The sequence below is a fragment of the Rousettus aegyptiacus genome, unplaced genomic scaffold (assembly GCF_014176215.1).
Source record: "Rousettus aegyptiacus isolate mRouAeg1 unplaced genomic scaffold, mRouAeg1.p scaffold_m13_p_15, whole genome shotgun sequence".
NCBI classification, from domain to species: Eukaryota; Metazoa; Chordata; class Mammalia; order Chiroptera; family Pteropodidae; genus Rousettus; species Rousettus aegyptiacus.
The window spans coordinates 21,442,237-21,460,300 of record NW_023416290.1 but is presented as its reverse complement, the minus strand read 5'-3'; the positions used below and the strand labels follow the sequence as shown (position 1 = coordinate 21,460,300).

The following is an 18,064-nucleotide window of genomic DNA, read 5'->3' as shown; positions in this document are numbered from 1 at the left end:
AAATTATGAAAACATACTTAAATCAAAGATTACTTTATGTGTAAAATTTCATGTGCATGATATACCTATGATAATTAGTTTAACCTATTTTTTATACTCTTCTAAAAAGATGATATTTCTTTCTTCATACAATCATTTGTAGATAACGGTAATATGTGCTTTTGTCCAGGCAATTACTGGAGGTGAATGTCTTTCTGCTTCACAAAGAAATTCTACAGCATATCATTCTATCACTACTGGGTTCTTGGGGCTTACTGTGAATTGTGGAGGAGCTAAAGACAATGAAACATTGCATTAAAATCGAAGATTATTTTATAAAATTTTATTAACAAGAAAATAATGTGTTCAAATAGTTAGAGTTTGTTTCCAATTATTTATGAAGAAGGATATTAAGAGTATGTAGGTACTTGCATTTGTTTATGCATGACTGCAAAGAAACAAAAAATACACATATATGGTTTACAAAGCAGAAAAACAGTAGTCAGTAACTAAGAAATTACTTCTGAATCTTATAAAAGTTGCTTCATAGGATCAAATCCTCATAAATGTCATTTATTAATGGCAATAGGAATTTTCAAAACTACAAATTATATTTGAATCATTAACAAAATAATTTGTCTAAACTTTCATACCCAGAATAAAATTTGTAAGTTTCTCTATTAATTTAAAAAAGAGACAATATGATCTGTAATATGATTGTTACCACAACACATTATGTTGTGGCACGTTCAAATCTAAGACCTACGGAGCCAATTGAGATTAATTACGAGCCTTTATTAGCCAGCCTGCGACTGATTCTCCCCACTAGAGAGTCAGCCCTGAGCCTCCAGAGGAGGAGCTTATAAAGCCCGAAACTACGTCCTGGTTGGCCTTGATCAAGCAAGCAAGCAGATTACAAAAGCCAAAGTTAGCTGTTAGCATTTAGCACAAAGAAATATGGTTTCTGGTGGACAGCTATGTTATCTGTACTCCAGCGGCAATATTGTTTTATTTTTCTTCTTGGAAACTTGGGAGCTATTTACTCCTAGGCAGCTGGCACCTGGAGATATCACTCTCTGCCCTGTCCTTGGGGCTGACTCACTGAGGAATTGATACCAATAACCATAACAACATATTTTCTAAAGTAGTAATGGCCAGAATAAAGAGGGGAGACGTGACGTTATTGAAATGTATTTTTTTACACTACTGCAATTAGACAATACCTTTGAAAAGTCACATTTATGTCAAAATCTAAAGATTTCCAATTATTCAGATGTTTTACAGTCAGTTGAACTTGTTTAAATAATGACTAACTAATAGCTGCATATGCAGTTATAAAGTCTCTTTATGACTCTTTTATGAATAGGAAAAATAAATCATTGTGGCCATTTAAGAAAGGCAGGACGGTCTCCAATAATAACCTAAGTGATAACATTTTCAAAACAACTTTCTGAGATAACCTAACAAATTACTTCTCTCTTTTGTTAGATCTTGGCACGATTCCTGATATTCCTTACTCCCACCCACTATCTAAAAATACAAGAAACATGATAAAATAAACTATATTTGTTTTAGGTTTTATATTGAGTACAGTTAATAAAGATTTTTAAAGTCTTCAATCTAACTAAGGTGTCAGTCTAAGTAACTATGGTAGAACATAAATTACAAGGTCACCTAAATTCAAGAAAACCCTCAGGAATGCCTGCAAGATATTTATAATAGAGTCCTATAAAAAAAAAATGTCAACCTGGAAAACAACTTGTGTTCCACAAATGAAGAAATTCTGGCTGGGGGAGGTTAAACTGAATTACTCTCAGTCAGAGTTAATATGTGACAGAGAGAGTATGAGAACCTATGTCACTCAACCCCAGCCTAATGTTCTATTCAGAAATTATACTAATTCTTAAAATAACTAAGAATTACTTAAAATGAACAAAAATATTTCTACATTAAAAATGAATTTATGACACAGCAGAAGAGCTATATAACAAAAGTAGGTAGTAGTTAATACAAATCATTTAGTCAAGACACCAGTGTTGGAAAAATTAATATCAACTGTTTAATAGTCACTAAAACTCATAATTACCAAAGTCTGAGTTAAAAGTATTGCTATTTTTTATGTGTTCTCATACATATTTTTTTTTAATTCCCCAAGACACCACATTCTATCGAAAAAATAAGGGAAAAAATGAGTAAATAATCATTGTACATTTACTCCTAACCCTTAAATGACTGACTTGATAGATTGTGAGAAAACCCAAAAGAACAGAAGAATATCAGGCAGGTAGTGAAGTCTGGAGAAACTAGAAAGAATGATGAGGTTGACATTTCTGGTCCTTCCACTTACAGCAGTGGTCATCAGAGTCCCACCTCTAATGTTAAATGTCATGTGCTTAGATGAAGCATTTTGCTATTGTATTAAAACCCATGCACACTTCTAGTGTGTTTTATGAAATCCATGATCATGATACTTAATACAAAGAAAGCACTTTTATTTCCACTGTTTGTGACAATAGGCCTTTTCACCTAAGTGCTCCACACTGTGATTCACACTTTTTATTGAAACTTTTTTTTCATTTTATTTATAATTTGCTCAGCTAGTCTAGCAATAAAAATTGTATAGAGCATAAAGAAATCAGGGCATTTTGGACTTTACAAAAGGGAATCCATGGGAGCCATGACAGTAATGTCAACTGGCACATAATCAGAACACCCTTAGGGTATGACTGAAATGCCCCAAACCACAGAGACATCAGCCACAACTGCCCTGGATAAGCCCCCAACTACAGGGGGCGACAAACATGAAGATGCCACCTTGTAAAGTCTACGTAAACGGAATACCTTAGACAGAAGGTGCTCAAGACTAACCCCAGAGCATCATGGACAGGTGCAATGAAAGTTGAAAACTTTGACCTTCTGCTCTATTGTAGCCGCTGGCTTAGGACTGTCATGCAGCTATCCTTACCTCTAGTCAACCGAACTCACTTTAGAGACACTAAGCACTTTCATCTCTTTGCTCTGCTACATAAAACTCTGTACTTCCTCTATGTGTGGTGTGTTAACCTACAAGTGTACCTGATTGGCTTATCTGAAAAGGTTCCACTCAACAAACTTGGCATTGTGGAAAGACACAAACACATTCAAGTGTGTTACTTTGGAAACCACTTTCTCAACAAAAATTATCTGTGGGTAATTTTGATCTTGGCTTAAATGGACATAAAAAGAACTAAAAAAAAAGTTATGGAACATCTGCTGAAGACCCAAAAGAGATAAATCTTAGAATATTTACTCTATGTACTAGTCAAATAAAACAAGCCTCTTTTATAAATCTATTATGTGATAAATGAACAATATCAAGACCAATTAAAAATTTTAACACAGAGATCTACAAGTAACACAAGTACCCAACTATAAGGAACAAAAGATACGTAGATGGTGATTTTAATGCAAAATGATGACAAGAGGAAATCATTAGTGTATTGTAGTATGAGAAATGAACAGGACCATAAATTTTACTAGAGTTTAGTTAAACATCAATTGAGGCAGATGAACAAATAAAACAAATAGAAACTAAACATAAAGGGCTAAGAAACAAAAGATGAGCACGATGTGAAATAAAGAAGATTATTAGCGGCAGCTGTTTGATTAGGCATTATGCATCTAAAAAACAGATATGAAACATAATAAAAGCAATAAAAAACCATTTCTTTGAAAATATTTTTAAATACAACACATTAAAGGTCTAAAAATAATGTTTGGGTCTTTCAAAAGTAAGTTCTCTCAGGAATTACCAAAGACTTCAAGAAAAAATTTAATTTCTCCCCCTTTTTAGTGCATAGCAAATAATTTTCATGATATTAAAATTTCTAGGAGAAAATTTTTTTTTCAGACATTTCAATGGAAATGAGAAATTTTTAATGTACTATTAACTAAAGAGCTGATACTAGATAATTTAATTTAGAAAACATTTACTGAATGCTGAAAACCTAGGATAGATGTACTGTGCTTTTCAGTGAGTCAGTTTTACTGCTAGAAGCAGCCAGCACTCACTGCCCTAAAGTTACCCCAACTCTAGTACTGAACTATGCCAATCAGTTCCATATTTTTAAATTGTTTCCTCTTTCCTGTGTTTGTCAGGATCTGATTTTTTTGATAGTTAAAATCTTATGAAAATTTCAAGTAAAATAGTAAAATTTCTTAACTAAATGATAATGTTCATGACTACAGGAAGCCCTTGAAATGGAAAGTTGTGAATTATTGTACTCTTGTCAACTGATGAAAAACTATTTTGAATAAAACAGAATGTTTGTCATTGCTTTAATGACACATACTCTGTTTATTAAACTTCTAAGCTCACAAAGTAGTGTTGAGTGCATGCAAACTCGCACGCTCACACTCATACCTACACCTCGCCCCCCCCCACACACACAAAAGCCACAATAGAATGGGCAACCCAAAGTTAAGAGCAAAATAATAGCAAAAAAACACAAATTATTTTGAACATGATTGCATGGTTATGCACGTAAATTATTTATTGTGTTCAGAATAGTTTTATTATTGCTTTTGATACACAGTCAGGTTAGTTATAAGAACTATCACTGTATTTTTAAGCTCTGTTGAGTAGACAGCATGGTAAGTGACTCTGGGTGTAGGGCATTGCCTTTTCACTTTCATATCTGGAGGATCTTCCCTATATCTGTAAAGTATCCTGAAGTACAAATATCCTTTGACAGTTTACTGCCAGATTAATGACTTTATCTCTTTTATTACTAATGGCTGATTATCACATTTGGATAAAGACTGAAGTGAAAAAAAAATCCAAAATTTAATGTAAAACAGATTGTTTTTTAAAATTCTATTACTTAAAAAATAAACCCTAAATAAAAATCTCTCTCCACTGCTCTATATGTCCCAGATCCAAGTACCAAGGAGGGGTGCAGGTAGCCTTACATTCCAGAGTTGTGCTGGTGCCAATTAAAACTTCTGTGCCTTAGGGCTGGATTTCAAGACTTGGTTAAGGGAAAGAGGAGAAAAAAAATAAACAAAATACAGAAGCTATGTAGGTTTATTTATGCTACATTGTGGTTTCAAGATTATTCTCACTTTCAAAATGCTTTTATACTAAAATATTACATACACACATATTAACTTCTCAAATAATTAAATCTAAAATAAATTTATATACAATTAAATCTAAAATATATGTATGTGTATATATGTATATATATATGAGTGTGTGTGTGTGTGTGTGTGTGTGTGTGTGTAATTTTTTTTTTTAAAGACTGGTTGCCTTGACACTAAGATGTAGTGTAGACACTGCTAGTACCTATTTTTCTTTATTTTAGGGGTTAAACGTTCCAGTGTTCTCACTGAAAAATATCCCATTTTCCAGACTCCCTTGAAGTTAAAGGTATCCATATGACAAAGTTCTGCCAATGAGATGTAACTGCACATCACTGGGAAGAGTTTACTTCCCAAATAAAAAGGCAGATTACAACTAGAAAGGGTTCTGCCTGTTTGCTGCCTGAATTCGGGCATGAGTTTGGGTTACAGGAGCCACCTTGTGACTAAGAAGCAACACTTATGAGGGGAAAAAAGAAGTCTACACATAAAAAATTGAATAGACAGAAAAATATCATTGGAGTAATGAGTTAATGTGGCAGCTCTGTACTGCACTACTTGTGAACAAATAACAAACGTACACTATGAGTTTAAGCCATGCCTAGTCAAAGTTTGTTACTTTCAGCGAAATATACTACAAATTCACCAAGTATCCTTGTAAATACAGTATTTAGACTTCTATATATGGTGTTCCACTCTTATTGATCATAATAGTTTCATCATTTCTGGGAATCTTAAGCAGAGATTAAAGACTTATTAGGGTGTTAAAAATGCCTAATTATTTGCCCTAAGTTTTGGTGGCTCCTTAATTTCTCAGATGAATATATCCTGAAGGGTAGAGATAAATTGATTTAAACTAATTCAACAATCAAGATTTGATTCAATTTTAACAATATTGATTGTCTTAAGTATATTAGTAAAATGCTACATATTGGAAAGATATAAAGATGCACATAACACATTTCTTTCCTTTATGCTCATCCTTTAGTTATGACAATGGAAGAAAAAACACATAGTTTGAAAAACTACAGTATGCCTTGGAAGTCATTTTATTAGAGTTTGGCACAAAGTCCTACAGACATAATGTGGTGGCAAGAGGAAAGGGAGAATAGAGGGAAAGATACAATAATTCATGTAAGGAAAGTTTTCGAAGTGAGTTAATGGCAGTGGAAATAGAAGAGAAGATAATATGATTTATCTTAGACTTAAATTTTTAGAAATTTGATGAAGAAAGGGTAGCAGTAGAGGATGACAAACACGAGATGAAGTACAGGCAAATATGTCTGAGGGATATAAAACATTTACATGTAAAAGTGAGCAAGAAGGCAGTAGAAATTTCAGTGCATGTCTCAGAAGAGATATCGGCAATACAAACTATGAATTGTATGTTAATTATTCAAGTTGAATTGCTTTAAAACAGAGAGCACAAAGGAGAAGGAATAAATATGATTTGGGTTGACTGAAGAAAGAGAGGGGAGGGGAGGGCTAACAAGAAAAGCCAATTGAAAGCAGACTGGAAAGATTAAGAAAGAAGGGTGATGACTTAAGACAGGATCAAGAGGAAGTGATTCTGAGAAAGTTAAAGAGGAAGTGATCAAGAGGAAGTCAAAGAAGGAATACTTCGATGTGCAGTGGCAGACCTCCCCTAGAGGTGAAAGAGAATGAGGCTTTGAGGAACTATATAAGCTAGTAAGTTTGTCAGTTAGAAATAACTTGGGAACTGTAAAAAAAATCCTATAATAATACCATATTCAATCTTCAATTCAAACGAATATTTATCCTGGAATAACTCTTAATTTGGTGCAGTTTTCTCTATTCCCTTTAACTTTATCCATGCCACTATCCATGCCTCTGCTCAATTCTATGTCATTACAATAGCCTGCTAACTTCTGTGTCTCACCTTGTTCTTCTGCTTATTCTCCAAACTGCCGCCAGAGAAATATTTGTAAAAGAAAAATCTAATTGTCATCACTCTTAGGGTATACTCATGAATAGCCTGAATAATCTGCCCCTTCCTTATGTTTCACCAAATCTCATGCAATTCCAGCTCCTTATCTGTATCTTCCTGGCATCCAGAACTTCCATGTCTTGGATATGCCCTGCTCTGTTTTCTTTTACTAACTTTTCTGCTAAAATAATGTTTCAACTCTACTTATCTGGCTTTCTCATTTGTCCTTGCTTTCAGCTCAGATGTCACTGTTACTGGAGAAACCTTTCTTGAGTGAACATAGTTCTCCAAGTCTGCTCCAAGGGCTCCTCCTCTGTAAGGGGCATGTTGTGCAGCTGGCTCTGGAGAGCTGGTAGTTTATAAAAGTTTGTAAGATGGTAGTAACTCATAGTCATTATTCCAAATTACATGAACTTACAATTAAAAAATCTCATTAATATCAAAGATAAATTTCTTACATCTAATTATTTTGTATTATTATCCAGAGTCTTGAGATTATTTAAGTCTATTGTGTCTCCATGGTAGAAATATTATATAATAGTGTGTTATTGTGGATGTTCTCTCTACTTCACATTTAGCAATGTGACATCAATAACCTGAAATTGGCCATGGTGAAATTATTTGTATCACAGAAATTGGCAAATACTGAAAATCAGACCTTCTCTCTCACTCCTCAGAGCCAGTTTTTAAAAACTTACCAGCACACAATTGTCCTTTAAGCCCTATACCGTCTCTTCACCCATCATAAAACTTAACATTTTGTTGAATTATGGCTGTCACCTAACACATTCTAGATTCAGTAAGGTGAGAGACAATGTCTCACTATTTCCATTATCTCAAAATAATATTTTAAAAAGTATTACATTATCGTGTCTGGTTTATGTAAGTCCTTGAAAATATAGTCCCTGGAAAGTTAAAGGAGCATGGTTATTAACTTTGAAATCTTCAAAAGCTAGTTCAGTGGGTGCTCAATATGTATTTGTTGAATGAGTGAATTATGAAAAAATTATTGAATGAATTACTAAAACAGATGACATTCCTGCTTGGATGTCATTGTTTCCTATTGCCCCAGGATGCTGGGTCATCTTCTGAGTGAGCTGCATAGGTAATCAAAAGGAGAATAGCAAAGCCTTAGAACAGCATCTATGGTGACTGAAAAGGAATAGAACTAATGCTGGAAATTAAAATTAAATTCAAGAGAAAAAGTTTTATGTTTCTCTAAACAAAATTAGAAAATGATAACCAGTGACAACTGTTTCAGTTTTAAGCATTACATAATTTAAAGAAGCAATATAAGGTCACTTTCTAGTACAAATAACATATGGATAACTGATATACTTACATTAAATGCAATCAGGAAAAAATAAAAATAAAAAAGTTTTACCTTGAAGACTGGAATATCATGACATCTTGACCTCCCTTGCTGAGTTCCTGGTCATACATTGATATTCATCTTGGTCTGATTCATGGATGTTTTGGATGAGTGTCCCATCATCAAACAAATTAAGTCAAATATCATCTTCCAAATCCAAAAATGGCTAGAAACATATGTTTTACATACATTTTATTTAATCCAAATCTTAAATAGTCTGAGAATATAGAACTTTATAAATATATTTTATGTATATCAACTTAAATTTTTTATCTTAATAATCTAAATTATTTTATTTAACTCATAGTTGCCCCTTCTCATTCTTGGAGTTATACCCTGAATAAGCTTTCAACTCCAGAAAGGAAAGTTAACTGTCCTGTCTTTCAGAACAACACGAATTTAGACACTGAGCAGTCTCTCCCAAATTGAAGATATGTTAACATATTTTGTACCTCAGAACTCTCATTTAAAAATTATCAAATATGTCAGCTTTTTACTTCTTTTCTTTGAATCATTCAGTATATTTTCATACTTGGTTAAAGTGTAATAGAAATAATTATATCAAGCCAACATGTCTCAAAGTCAGCTGTAATTAAATGACAGCATTATAAAATCACACACCACTTCTCCAGCTGTTGATGTTAAGCCCTTAATTGACCTGGACCATTTTAGCAATGCTAGAAAAATGCCATTTGTCAATTTAAATGGAAAACCCATTGTATACAAGTAGTGATGACTATTACCCAGAAGGTTCAGACATATAACATCACATTACATCAATAATCAAAAAAAACATTGCTTGTATGAGTTATTTTTAGCAATAAATATAAAAATCCTGAAGCATATGGAATACAGTCAATTACATTGTAATACTATGTATGGTGTCAGATGGGTACTAGACTTATTGAGGTTATCACTTCATAAATTATATGAATGTCTAATCACTGTGTTGTACAACTGAAAGTGATACAATACTGTATGTCAACTGTAATTAAAAAGAAAAGATCAGTAGAACTATAAAACAATGCCTCGCTTATAACTATTTTGAAAATTTTAGTTATTTATTATAAAATACACACTTGGTAATATGTAATGGCGTTATTATTTTTAATAAACTAATAAATATTTTTTTGAAATTTCTATATAGTACATAAACTACAGATAAACAAATCACATAAGAAAAAACTACAGACACATGAAAATGTGTTGGAAATTTTTACAGAAATTTCTATTCAGGCCAGGGTTCATTTTCCCCCTTAAAATTATTTAATGATTGTGTGTGAGGGGTTACACAGATGTTCACATGAGTACATGTAGTACTAATAAGTGTAGGCACAAAAAAAGGAAATCCATTCCCCCATCATCCAATAAACATTTATTCATTACCTACTATAAGTTACCCACCAATAACATCCTTCGCAGAGGAAAAAAGTCCATTAGAAGAATCCTGTTTCTCTTTTCTCTTTTTTTAATTTGCTTGTTTTACACAGTTAGTAGCTTTCACATCAATATCTGTCTGTTAATTTCAAAATAGGCCCCCAACTAAAGCATGTTAAAGAGGTGGAGAAATCATCATCCTTATTCAGCAATTTTTGTCATAAAGTACAGAGAAGCAAACAACGACTATAGTTCATTTAGACAGACAAAGGCAATCTGTTTTTCACCCACTGAAAAAGCTTAATTTGAAGAAAAAGTACCAGTTAGTCAATTGAGAACTTTAATTTGTTATTTTTGAAGACATTCACTTCAGGTAAAACAGCATTGCTTTCAAACAGTCAGTAATAAAACAAAGAACAGTCAAAGGAACTAGATACTGGGTATATCTCTAAGTATAAACTGCCAGAGCTACTCCATATAAGTACTATGGAATGAACCACAGGAAAAAAAAAAACAAACGTTTTTTAAAGTACTCAAATATAAATATTCATTTAGTATTAAGAAATGTAATGATCTTAAACATAATTCTGGTTACCTAACACTGAACACAATTAAGAATATTTAATGATATTACATCTTTTCAGAAGATGACTTGATTTCTTCAAAATTTATTCTAGCTGCTTCCAGGTTGGTGAACACATGGAGATTCGGGAAGAGCTGTGTGCTCAGAAAGCACAAAAGCTCCATGCCCCGTCCCACAGATCTTGCCTGTAAGGTTCAGCTGCTCAACAGACAGAGTCTAACTCATGATTAACGGCGTCCTTTATTGAAAGGCAAGCGGGCGAGGTTGTCTGGTCCCGAGGAAAGGGGCCAGAGAAGTCACACCCAGGCGAGGTCAGGGCAGGGTTTTAAGGGTCGTGTCCAGGAAGAGGAAGATTCAAAAAAGGCAAAAGCATAGCGTGGGGCTCTTTCATTGGTGCAGTGGTTTGGCTCCACGGGTATAGTCCTGGCACCCGTGGATTGGTCCATGAGCATCAATCAGGTGGCTAGCAGGCGGGAGCTAGGGGAGGGAACCTGCCCCTGGGTCCTTTTCCGGGAGCACTGGCCTTACATTGCCCTATGCATCTCTTCCATCTGACTGTTCTTGAGTTGTATTCTTTGATAATAAATGGGTAATCAACCCCTTGCTAGATCCTTGGAACATTAATATGACAGACACAGTCCCTTCCTTTGTGGACATAGTCTTGTAGGAGAACAGACTAGTAACAACACAGCAGTTTTCTCAGAATTCAGACAAGAAGATAAAAAGGAGGAGAAAGAGGAGAAAAATATATGTATACGCACATTACACATGGAAATAAAGCAAATGGGGCCCAAACAAATTTGTTCTAAAACTCTGAATCACAAAATATCAAAAATTACCAGATGCATATATGCTATCTTCTGGCTAGACAATACAATCAATAATCATCATGATTCACATTGTTAAGAATAACATAAAATGGGCAGCAGCACATCATACCTATAAATTTAAAATGCATCATTTCTTTTCCTGGTTATTTCCTCTTTGTTCATATATTCTTTGTTATGCTCATAAAATTTATTTGCTCATGAATCATGATGTTCCTTCAAAAGTTCAAACCAAGCCTTCACAATTCAATATATTCTTTCATATTGTCAGTTTGATGCAAACCAAGTAGCAATCATATGTAAAAACACAAAGGTTTGCATAAATAGAATTTACTTAGGTTTTTCCTCTTGAAAATGTGCCAATAAACACATTTTATTTAATGTGGAAATATGAATAACCTTTATTATAGGCAATTCATTGCAACAAGCATTTATTAAGTGCTTTCTGAGAACTAGAAACTATGGCTAGCTACCAGAAATACAAAGATAAATGTTCTCATCTGTACCCATGATTAAGGGTGGAAAATTTTCAAATGGCCACCTTCTGCTTTCATTGTTTAATGTTAAGGGTGTAGTTATCCTGTGCAAAGTTATGCTAATGTTAAGGGTGTAGTGATCCTGTGCAAAGATATGCTAATATTAACTTCTGCTACTGTAAACCTGCTTGCTTGTTTAATATAATTATAGGCTTTATAAGCTACCTCCTCTGAAAGCTAGGGGTTGATTCTCTAGTGGGGAGAGTCAGTCACCTGCTGGCTAATAGAGGCTCATAATTAATCTCAATTGGCTCCATGGGTCTTAAATTTGATCGCACCACAACGCCACAAATTTAAAATCTCTTCTGTATAGGAATGCATTTGTAACTGTAAGTTAGAATGTAATTATAAGGCTTGCTTATAATCTACCGTAACTATTATGATATACTTGCCACAGTTTTAATTTCCTTAGAATTATCCAAATTTCTGTGGTCTAGAAACCTCAACATTAGAGAAGTATAAAATTGACAAAAACCAAATTTTTTTCTGAACACTTTAAATATATTTCATCCTTTTTAGCCAATATGGTTAACTGTCATTTTAAGCTATGCATTTGAAGGAAATCTGAAAGTTACCTTGGAATGAAAGATTTTATCTGACTTAAAATGCACTAGTTGCAGATTTCGTTTTTAAACCTGTTTGGAAGTCAATATGATCCTTACCCTGAAATCTCATGATTTTTTTTTTTTCATTTCTGAAAAATTCCTGGTTGTTACCTCCCCAAACATCGCCTCCAGCTCTTACTTTCTAGCCTTTCCTACTGGATATGTCTTGGACCTTTGCATTATAGACCATGTCTCTTAAACATTCTGAAATCTACTTAACTTCAACAAATCTACCTTTTAATATAACAAGTCTACCTTTGCTTGTGTCTAATTCCACTCCTCTTAACCCACTCTAAACATCCTAAAGTCAAGATAGAGTTTACCTCCAGGGAAGAAGAATAGAATAATATTGAGGAAGGGACACCTACATAACTTCTAATAAACTGACAGTGTTTATTTCTTAGCTTGGCTTATGTTAAACAGATGTTTGTTTAAAATTATTTGCTATACTATACTTTATATTTCATGCACTTTCACTATTTATGTTATCTTTTCATAAAAAATACTCAACAACAAATAGTCGCTAAGTTAAACTTGTTGATATTAAACATTTTTTTGCATAAATTTTCTTTATTTTTAATTTATCTATATGAAATAGTATTTTAACATATTTCTACCTATACTTCACCTTTCCTCCATTTTATATCTTTTTTTTGTTCAATTTATTTTCTTTCAAATGCATGTTAGCTTCTTTAGTCATGAAATTTAAAACCTTTATGTCATAAATTCCATCGGGCAATATGATTTTTTCACTTGTTTCTTTCTAAATAGTAGTCAGTCCTTTGTAACCTTGAACACACAATGACTGAATTTAAACTGCAGAATGTCAGATAAAACAGTTTTAAGACATAAGCATCAATTTCTGTTTCTCAAGTACCCTTGAATGATCTCCAAGGGAAAATCAATTTAAGTCTACTATAAATTGAAAATTTTCTTCTGGGCTAGATCCAGATTTAATAGTATTTATAATCACCTTCTTTCAAAGTTATTTTTAACCTCTACTTACTAGTTTTTGCAAGAATTAAAACCAAATTTTACAAGTATGTCTGAGTTTCTAACTAAATTAAAAATCCAAATTATACATGAAAAGCATATAAATATGATATCTCTTAAAATGTCTGATAAATAAAGAATAAAGATTCAGAGTTTATTATACAGATGACAGAAGAAAATGAGATTTTGTGCAAGAATGAAAGAGATATATGCAAATCATGCTAGTTACTAATAATGTAATTATTATTACATTAACAATCATTGAACTGTATCAAGTATATAGTTCATTTTATTTTCTATTTTATGCTATTTTCTCAATCCTTTTTAGTACTTTTATTTTAATTTTTAATGTTTACTATTACTAATTAATTTTACATAGGTGTTGTGTTTTATAAAATAATACAATGAGAATAAAATAAATAAATATTATTTTAAATAATCTTCCAAATTCTTTATTGTCAATTCACTTATATAATCCTATACTAATTTCTATATGAAACTTACAACATAAAATAGCCTTGAACCTAAAATGATTAAGATGAGCTTATATTAAATTATATTTAGATTTTAAAACATAGTTTTTATAATCCCAATATTTTCTTCTAAAAATAATATAAACTTATTTTAGTCAGTTTCACAATCATCAGTGTCTGACAATAAGCAATTTTAAGTCCTTTGGATACCAAAATAAATCAAAACATAAAAGTTAAATTTTCATCTCTAAAAAATTCTGATAATTCTAGAAATGTTATGTCTAGGGAAGCAAATTAAAGTAAGATTAAAAGACTACTGAAATCAGAAAGAGAATCACACATATGCCTGTGTTCCATATATTTACTTGTTATGTATCCAAATAATCTCAGGTTGGGTTTCTGTCAGCCCAACAGGTGAAGTAGATAGTATTTCCTAATCTTACCTCCACATCTTACGGCTCAAAAGAGAAGGAGCAATTAGGGGGAACATTTTATAAATTATATATATTTCTAACCAATGTACTATATATTTGAAACTAATAAAAATAATTGAAAAAATAAAAAATATATAAATATAAACAAAGAAGTAATTCTAAGACTCACTGTAACAAAAGAATTAATAGTATAGTTTTTAAAGGTACAGAACTATAGCATTCTAAGATATTGTTGAAAATGAATTATAGGAGATTTTAATCACTTGCTACATTACAGCTTTAGACATAAAACTGCATTTACCCACTAATACATGTACCAGTTTAGATTCTATACATGTACTTAACTTAAATTTTAGAAGTTTAAAAGATGTGTTGCATAAAGTAATCTCCACTGAAGTAAATATACATGTTCCTGTGCTTTTATTTCTAGTAGTGCAATACAACCATATTTATGGATAGAGTTTGATTTTATGAGTCAATATTTCAAAACAAGTACTTAAATTGAGCTTGCTATTTTGTAGGTACTATCCCTAGAGAATTAGCTATCTAACTAATCACTTTATACAATTATATAAAATAATATGTTTAGACCTGAAACCTACTTGAGCAAAATTTCTTATCAATATAAATTAATGATTCCATTCTCAGGTAACAATAGAATGGTAAAACATAGAAATATTTAAAATAATTTAATAAGGAAGTGGAGAGATTGGTTTTAATGAATCAGATAATATTATTAAATTTAAATTATAGAGAATAATATGCAAAAGGAACTTTCACTTTCCTATAGGAAATTTAACATAATTTTCTTTAAATTTTTCTAAATAATAAAACTTTTTATTTTATAAATACATCATTAGAGATTTCAATCACAAACAAATAACCATACCTTATACATATAGAGAATATTACATATATATTAAGTAATCTTAATCATCACCACTAAACCGCCTTAAAAGAAATGTGTCTTCTTTATGCAGAAGAAAAGTCCATAACCAGAAATAAGAAAATACAGGAAAGTGAAATTTTCACAGATAAAGGCAAATATAGAATTAGCCCTTAAAAAGCAAACATAAAGGTTAAAAGACAAAGGTAGCAAAATTATCTACAACTATAATAAATAATCAGAAGATACACACACACACAAAGTTCAAAAAATATGACAACAAAAACACAAAGTGTGGAGGGAGGAGTGAACATGTATTGTTTTTTGAATGTATTTCAATTTAAATGCCTATTAGCTTGAAATAGACTACTATGGATATAGATAAATCTATATTTACTTAATGGTAACCACAAACTAAAAAAATAATAATAATAATAAACTACAAAAAATATGCAGAAAGTAGAGAGAAAAGAACCCAAACAAAACAATAAAGAAAACCAGAAAACCAAAAGGAAATTGAGGAGGGAAAAAAGGAACAGAGAACTGCCAAACAACCAAAAAAGTTAATAAAATGGCAATTAATATACACCTATCAATAATCATTTTAAAATGTAAATGGACAAAATGTTCCAATCAGGAGGCATAGGGTGACTGAATGGATTAAAAAAACTAGACCTATCTATATTCTGCCTACAAGACTCTCACTTGAGATTGAATTTTCCTGTGAACCCAAAAGTATTCTAAAAAAAAAAAAAGTTTATTAGAACAACAACAACGAAAACAACAACAACAAACAGTAATGAATGGATGTGTGTATTTCAAATTTCTGTGGTGTAACCAGTTCTGACAAGTAGGAAAAATTTTTCAGAAAAAAAGAACAGTTAAATAAGAACTTTGTGGGTTTGAGCACAGTCAAAGAGCAAGGCCAGAAGAGAAAAAACTGTGAGATAACATTAAGTGTATCTGCTGTAAGAATTGCCAAGAAAATAGAGAATATAAACTTGAAAATAAAAATGAACAAAAACTGGATCAATTGTCCTCTTGATTATTCATGACCTCTTAAATGAAAAAAAAACATACATTATTTTCCGGTACCAACTGAACACAAATTTATTTCCCTTAATATTCCGATTTTTATTTAATCTTAATATTCCCTTACTCACAAACCTGGATCTGGTCATACAACCTCAGAAAGACAACAACAACAAAGGGGCTGGAAGAACAGATGAGAGATACACTTTTCCGATTTTTCCACAATGTGCTCGTCAACCAGCATCAGACAGAAGAACATTTGACCGTTACCTGATAACTGGAACTTTTATCTGTGCATACTGAAGGAAAAAATAACAAAAGAGAAAAACATCGACAAGGCAGAAGTTTACACACAGGTCAGGGTGAAGAGACAGATCAGAGTAATGATTCACACACAGAGAAAAGCGAGGCCAATGAAGATTCTAAGAGGATCAGTATTGGAATATTAGTTATGTTTCATTTAATGTAGAAGGAAATGAACTGTACTGGTAACCATGTATGTGACAAGGGAAAACTTCTGAAGCCCGGCCAGAGAAGTTAGACTTTCTTTGGAACTTCTCATATTTCCTTTTTAATAAAAGTTAAAGAAAAAGGAAGTCTTGGGAGTCTAGATTTGCTCAGCAAAGAAATTCCTGAGAACCAAGGAAAACTTCAATCTTTAATATTCCTTCTGAATGTCACTGGTTTGAAAATACATGAAAGCTCAGTAGACCATCTGTGTCCTTTAAAACTCTGCAGTTAACAAAGCCATTTTCTCCCTAACACGCTAGAACGGCAATGATCTTTCACAGCAAAAGGAGAGGAAGGCAAATCACTGTTTGGAATTTACTTCTCTGGGAGGAAATCATAAGGTTTTTGTGTTTATGCATTTTTTTTTTCACTCACAGTCTCTTTAATGAATCCAGATGAGAAAAGCTGCCAGCTAAGATTTTAGATAATCTGTTGTTAGGCAAAAATATGAAAGACAAAAGACAATTTTAAATCACAACACAGTAATATGAATTTAGAGAATATTTTTTTTACCTAATTATGAATCCAAATGCAATTTTTAAAGTATTTTAATGAGAAAGGTCAAATATGAAGCAGAGTGTCATTTATGCAAGTATTTGTTTTAAAGATTTACATGTATATATCTACCACTGTACTAATGTTTTCTCATATTTTGATTTTTTTTGTTTTATTTACATAGAGATTACAAATATAAAGAGACATTTAGATAAAACTAATCTTTAAATACATAGGAAATCAAGGTAAATAAATCATGTATTCACCAAGAAGAATGACACAATAAAAATATATGACTGTAGAAGCTTGCAAATGAAACATAATTAACTGGACCCTGTGGATGTCAATCCTTTGTCTGTACTTCAGCTTACTGGCCAGCTTACTGGCTGAATTACAGTCTCATTTGGTGCTACTGTGGTTGCTGCCATGGATGGGCTCACAGAGAAATGCATTTCCCAGGTTCTGTTGCTCATGGCTTCCTCTTTTGGGTTAGGTTCCACCATGGAAGACAGTGCAGGGCAGAGGGAAGCAGAGGAGCCCCAGACCACAATACTTCTCCCTTTCCTCCCAGCAGGGCAGCGTGCACTGGTTTGGATGACTTCGGCCATATCACTTCCTCCTACTATGACTAGAGAAGTTACCAGCTAGGTACTGTCTGATCACTAGCATCACTTAATCCACATTCGGCAAAGAACATGTGTATAAAAAAAGGACAAAACAATAGTCTCTGGAAAACACTGGAAAGCTCCATACCATTTATTTCTTGAGACTGGAGGAAATGAGAATAAATAAATTATGTCTAACACATGTTAACAATTCCAGCCTCTCAAGAACATAATTTCACAACTAGTATACTTATCTCAAAATTAAGATCATCTGATCATTTTTTCATC

The 18,064-nt window shown here is 32.4% G+C and overlaps 1 protein-coding gene across 1 annotated transcript in view; it reads right to left on the bottom strand.

Moving 5' to 3' along the window:
- The window catches only part of PXDNL (peroxidasin like), a 435,474-nt gene that overhangs the window by 100,022 nt on the left and 317,388 nt on the right, over positions 1-18,064 (bottom strand). The window contains 1 exon segment of the mRNA XM_036232726.1: positions 17,052-17,124. Coding sequence (XP_036088619.1) covers positions 17,052-17,124 — 73 coding nt within the window.